This window comes from Meleagris gallopavo, chromosome 8 (assembly GCF_000146605.3).
Source record: "Meleagris gallopavo isolate NT-WF06-2002-E0010 breed Aviagen turkey brand Nicholas breeding stock chromosome 8, Turkey_5.1, whole genome shotgun sequence".
NCBI lineage: Eukaryota > Metazoa > Chordata > Aves > Galliformes > Phasianidae > Meleagris > Meleagris gallopavo.
In genome coordinates this window covers 10,079,470-10,085,008 of record NC_015018.2, presented here as the reverse complement: position 1 = coordinate 10,085,008, position 5,539 = coordinate 10,079,470, and the positions used below count along the sequence as shown (strand labels likewise).

General features: G+C 37.1%; 1 protein-coding gene across 6 annotated transcripts in view; it reads left to right on the top strand.

Moving 5' to 3' along the window:
* RUFY2 (RUN and FYVE domain containing 2) overlaps window positions 1-5,533 on the top strand; it is a 24,293-nt gene extending 18,760 nt beyond the window's left edge. For 4 of the 6 annotated variants that reach the window (XM_031554368.1, XM_031554367.1, XM_031554369.1 and 1 more), the window contains 6 exons: window positions 374-503; window positions 1,091-1,185; window positions 2,130-2,178; window positions 2,905-2,982; window positions 3,727-3,848; window positions 4,594-5,533. In XM_031554368.1, the coding sequence (XP_031410228.1) occupies window positions 374-503; window positions 1,091-1,185; window positions 2,130-2,178; window positions 2,905-2,982; window positions 3,727-3,848; window positions 4,594-4,741 (622 nt within the window). In that variant the 3' untranslated portion in view covers window positions 4,742-5,533. Of the gene's footprint in view, window positions 1-373; window positions 504-1,090; window positions 1,186-2,129; window positions 2,179-2,904; window positions 2,983-3,726 lie in introns of all 6 variants that reach the window. The other 2 variants (XM_031554370.1, XM_019617494.2) reach the window with 2 other exon arrangements.
* Window positions 5,534-5,539: the final 6 nt, after the last annotated feature.

Genomic DNA, 5,539 nt, shown 5'->3' with positions numbered 1-5,539 from the left:
TTTTATTTTAGAAAGAAACTATGTAGAATTAAGAGGAGGGCTTCCCTTCACTCACGTATTAAAAACACCTTAGAATGTTGTGGTTAATCTTCTCTTACTTACTAAGGTCATGTTTTCAAAATGCTGCCACAGTCTTGATCCTTTTAAACGTGTTTCTTTTCAAGAACACTCTCTGAGTGGTAGCGTTTTACCTATCAGGATGTCTGAAATGTTGCAACATTGCCACATTTTTTCTGTTTTAAAAAACGTGTCAGCTGATCGGCTGTTTATTGTGGCAACAAAATATTGCATCTAGAAATAGACTCCTTTTTATTGTTTTTAAAAGTGATACTGTTTTGCACAGTGATTGTGTTCTTTGTTTTGCATATTTTAGGCTCCAGCTGGAAACAGATTTGAAGATAGAAAAGGAGTGGCGGCAAACTCTGGAGGATGACCTTCAAAAGGAAAAAGAAACTGTATCTCATCTGCGAATAGAGACCCGAGAAATCATTAACCTTAAACAAGTAAATTCTGCAATAAAACTTGAATAGTAACTTGGAAATTGACTGAAAAGTTAATTATGAACTTAGACGTGGGACTGCTAAGAATTTCTGCAGCCGGATAAGAAAGATTAGATTAATGTATTCTCACAAGTAGATAAGAAAAAAGATTGGACACACTGTTTCTCTTTGTACTCATTTCTTCTTCAAATCAGAACTCTGTCCTTTGGCTAAAGAAAACCAGAATCCTTATTTTTCTTTCTCAGTTTTATTGAAGACTCTGTCCTCTCATAATAGGCCAGAAATTGCTTCAGGTTCTCTCTAACTTGGTGTACATGGCTACATAGTGCTGTTGATGTCTCCAGTGAATTGTGTTTGTTTTCTGAAGAATCAAGTAGGTGTCATCTCTTAGGGCCTAAGGGAGTGTGATCTTGAGTGTTGCTGCTTGAATTCAATTTGGAAATCTTTATAGTGGGGGTGATGAGTCATCCATTTGCTTGGCTTTCTCCGTAAGATCAGCTTTGGTTAGGACCAGTTTTCTAGGCATATTAGGTGTATGTGTATGTATATATACATATGTGGTTTTTTTTGTTTGTTTGTTTTTTTTTAAGGAGTTCATTAAACTTCAGGAAAAGAACAGGCAGCTGAAAAGGATATGTCAGGACCAAGAAGCTGCTCTCCAAGAACTGGCATCCAAGCTGAGCGAGTAATTTCATTATTCTCGATGATTATATTTGTCCCATAAACACGAATTAAGAAAAAGAATAGGATGGCAGTCATGCAAACTACTGTGTATAAAGCAATATTACCAAACCAGTTATCAATAGGAAATACTTCTAGTTAGGTGAAATGTGTTGATTTTTCTCTATGGTTTGTGCCTGTGACCTCATATGCAATTATAGTGTTCTGGAAAGAAAATCTTAGCTAGATCTTAGGGCCTACAGGGCATTAGGAGGTGTTTTTGCATTGAAAGTAGTTGACTAGTTTGCATGTCTTGGTTTTGCTAAAGAATAATCCAAGTAGAAGATAACAGCTTACACTACAGCAAGATAGAGCTTATCTTTTTATGAGGTTGCATGCTCATGGATTCCTTTCTTTGACGAGATGAAGATTCTCTGCATGGCAATCTTAGACCACTGTTTATTGCTACGTCTTCAGGCTATGTAAAAGATTACCTTATCCAAAACCCACTCAGACTACGGTGAGCAATAAGCTCTGAGCACAGTAATTGTTACTCTCCATATCTCTCTGCTTCATTTAAGGATGTGCTTCCTAAATTGTTTTGCCATGACTAGTGTGGGCTTTTATGCCCTGTAGAATGATGTAGTTCAGACAGTTCTGAGTGGCACAGGGTGGCTGTGGGAAGACTGATTTTCCCTGCAAGAAGTTTGAATTCCTGGTTTGTACCAATGCTGTGTGCTTGTCTGTCTGGTGCCCTTATCCACATAACCTCAAACCTGCAGCCATTCAGAGGATTCTTAGTGCAGAACCTGTCTTTGTATAGTACTTAGTACATCTCCTAGAATGCTGCTGTAATGTAAAATACTAAGTTCAGAATACATAACTTAATTTTTAAATACCTCAACCTTGTAAGGTTTTTAGACTGCAAGTGAAAATATAACGGTTTGAAATATGATCTTATTTTTTTAGATCCAAGCTGAAAATAGAAGATATAAAAGAAGCGAACAAAGCATTGCAGGTTGGTAGGATTTGGAGGAAAGAGAAACGTTTGTGTTTACAGACCCCTTTGAAATGTTCTGCAAGTGTGAGAAGACCCCTCTTCAGCAGAAGCTATTCAGAAGAGACTCATTTTATGATATTCTCTGGTGGGAGAAAAGCACAGATTGGTTGTAGACTCAGCAAAAGAAAATATTGAGTGGTTTTGATTTTTATTGTTTGATATAAGTTACACAATTTGCTGAGTTTTATTGCAAAGGTACACCCTTGTTATTTTACAAAATGTATAGTATATTTGTTAATGATAAATAAATATTTGATCATCCAGAAGTCTATGAAAATATGAACTGTACTGCTGAAAGGCTGGGAACTTGAGGATTGTGCATCTTGAGAGCAGAGGTTGTGTCTGCATATGTTTGATCATGAGGTGTGTGACCTCACATATTTCTTCATTGAGTAGGGAAATAGGTTTCAGCTTTGAGACTTGGATAGCTTACTGCTTTTCCCAGCTCTGCCATAGTCTGTCTTTAGTGCCTCCAGCATGTCTTCTTTGTACCTATTCCCACTGTTAGCAGTGCTTTGGAGCAAGCTTGTACTGCCTTAGAGTGTCTACGTGACATTGTAGTGGTCTCAGGACATTCAGCAATTCAGGCAGTAAATATTACTCCTATTGATTTGTTTTGTCCTTTTGAACCCAAAGTTTATCTTTATCACATACACGTATTTATGGTCATTTTTTTTTCTCCAGGGGCAGGTTTGGTTGAAGGACAAAGAGGCTACACATTGCAAGTTGTGTGAAAAGGAATTCTCACTTTCCAAAAGGAAGGTAAAACTCAAATGAGATTTCTTCCAACTCATTTATGTGTAGAAATATGTCAGTTATCTTACAGATGAGGTCAGCATGAAATGTCAAACTTCAGATGAATGTATAGGTATTCTTGGAGATGTGCTACTCATATCAAAGAACAACTGGGCCCTACTTTCAAAAGAAATGTTGCTTGTTTAGTGTAGTGCTGTGGAGGACCATAGTTAAAGTTATTCAACGAACCTCGTGGAATCATTGTCTCATGTACTTGGCAGCAGTTCCGCCATTAACATTTGACATATGGAAGTCTTAGTACATTTTTTTAAATATAAATTAGAATTATTATTAATAGAATTAAGAAATCATGAGCTTTTTGGGGCTTTAAAGCAGTGTTAATTGTTAAGCTTTATTAACATATGCAGAAATTTTTATTTCCCCTACTTTTTACGTTAAATTTTAGAGCTGCTTGACAGACTCTCATCCATTGTCATTGTTTATATTCTTAATTGGCAAAGCATGTTAGTTTGTCTTATTCTAGGGATTCAAAGCATATCTGTTTGGTTTGTCTAGGGTCGCACCATAAATTTGGGTTTAGATGAATTATCTCTTGAAAACTGGTTCCGTGCTCAGACCAAACAATTGGAAGGAATCGCACTTCAGATTGTTCTCTGTGTGATTTATTGATATCCAATTACCAAATATACAGTGGAAATACATTTTTTATTTTTGTGATTTTTTTTTTCTGCTCTTCTCCCTGTTTTCTAGCACCATTGTAGAAACTGTGGTGAGATCTTCTGTAATGCTTGTTCCGACAATGAACTGCCTCTGCCTTCCTCACCAAAGCCTGTTCGTGTCTGTGATTCCTGCCACGCAATACTTATACAGAGGTGCTCTTCTAATGTGCCATAAGATTATTTTACAAGTTATTTATTACCCTGTGTATTTAGCTAATTCTGTAAAACAAAACAAAGAAAAAACAACTGCAGAATGTACAGCACTGTTTCTGTTGATACAAATAGAGAGGATGGGACCCAAAACCACAAAATGCATGTCTTAAAAATGAACATGTTAAAATTACAGATTGCAGTATTAGTCTAACAAATGACTTGGAAGCTCTTCTGGAGGAAGGAAGAGCAGTTTATAGAGGAGATTCAGTGTTAATAGGTATCTTAGTCATTACAATCTCGAGAAGGGTGATTTATTTACCTGCTTTACAGGCTAGTCCAACTGAACTGTGATGCAAAATTTGCCTGTAGTATGCTGCTGTGAAGCAAATGGAAGTAATGGTTTTAAACTGTACTTTAAAGTAAGGAAGGAAATTAATGGAGGTGGCCCAGCAAATTATTGCCAAATACCTTAGTCATTTGCTTCCTCTCAGTTATCAAGATTTGATACATCCAAGAATATTGCACTGGCAATTCTATAGTCAGAGGAGTAGAGGGAGATGGTGTCAGATAGGTGAGAAACTGTGTCTTTAGGCACTGGAAGAAAGAGAGTGCATTTTGCCAAATTATTTTGTAAAATTAGCTATGAATTTGACCTTATCAGTGTTGTCATGGAGAGATGTCCATCTATTTTTTTATGCCTTATGTTGTCTGTAGCCTCAAGGAAGTGTCTTTGTATTATTTTCAGGAAAGTCATGCTTAGCTCTAGAGGTAGCATCAGCCTGCTGCCAAGAGACACTAAAAGCCATGGACCGTGTCCTTTCTGCGGTGCCTGTGTTGGACCAGAAAGTTTGTCTTTTTGTTGCCTTATTTCTCAAAGGTCAGTTTGTTCCTAAACATTTTCTTTTTTTCCAGAGAGCTTTTGAGTTCTGCTAGGTCTGACACATCCCACCACTGTTCATGTTGATGTTCCATGGTAACTTCTGCTGGAATGTACATCTCAATTCTTCTAGTAGCCAAATAAAAATACAGCCTTTGATGGGTTGTATTTAGCAGCAGCCCTCGCTGTCGTGTCACTGCTCTAGAATCAACCTGCCCTCTGCCCTCAGCCCTTCATGTGAATGGGTCCAGCCATGGAATCTCCACGCTCTGGTCAGTACTGGTGAGCAGTTAGCAGTTATCAGCTCTGTAGTTCATTTATGGGCCTGGAATTCCTACTGACAGGAGTGCAGCAGCTTGGAAACAGGACTTTCTTTTAGTCATTCTTGCACTTTGTTTAGCTTAGCTGTGTCTTTTGAGGATAGGTATTTAGCTAATATTCCAAGAGCTAACTAACTGTTCTTTTTGACACGTCAGTGTAGTTGCTTATGTAGCTTTTGTAAAGAAAAAAAATGTTTTTAAAATTAGCTAGTATAACTTTTTTGTAAAATACAAATGTTTGTAAATGTGTAAATAGCTTTTAGAAAAAAATAAATTTAATTGATCTTCCATGTAATGATGGGAGTAATGTCGCTTTATTTAAATTTGCATTGCAGAATACTTTGAATGTTTTATTGACTTGCTCACGTTGCTTGAAAAGTCTCTGCCTTAGTTGGGCAATGGGGGAGCTGCCCTGCTAATTATGTAACGAAATGCTGCTTGCTTGCTTCATTAAGGTACTCTGATCTGAGAGTGTTTTGAAGTGGTTTTTTTTT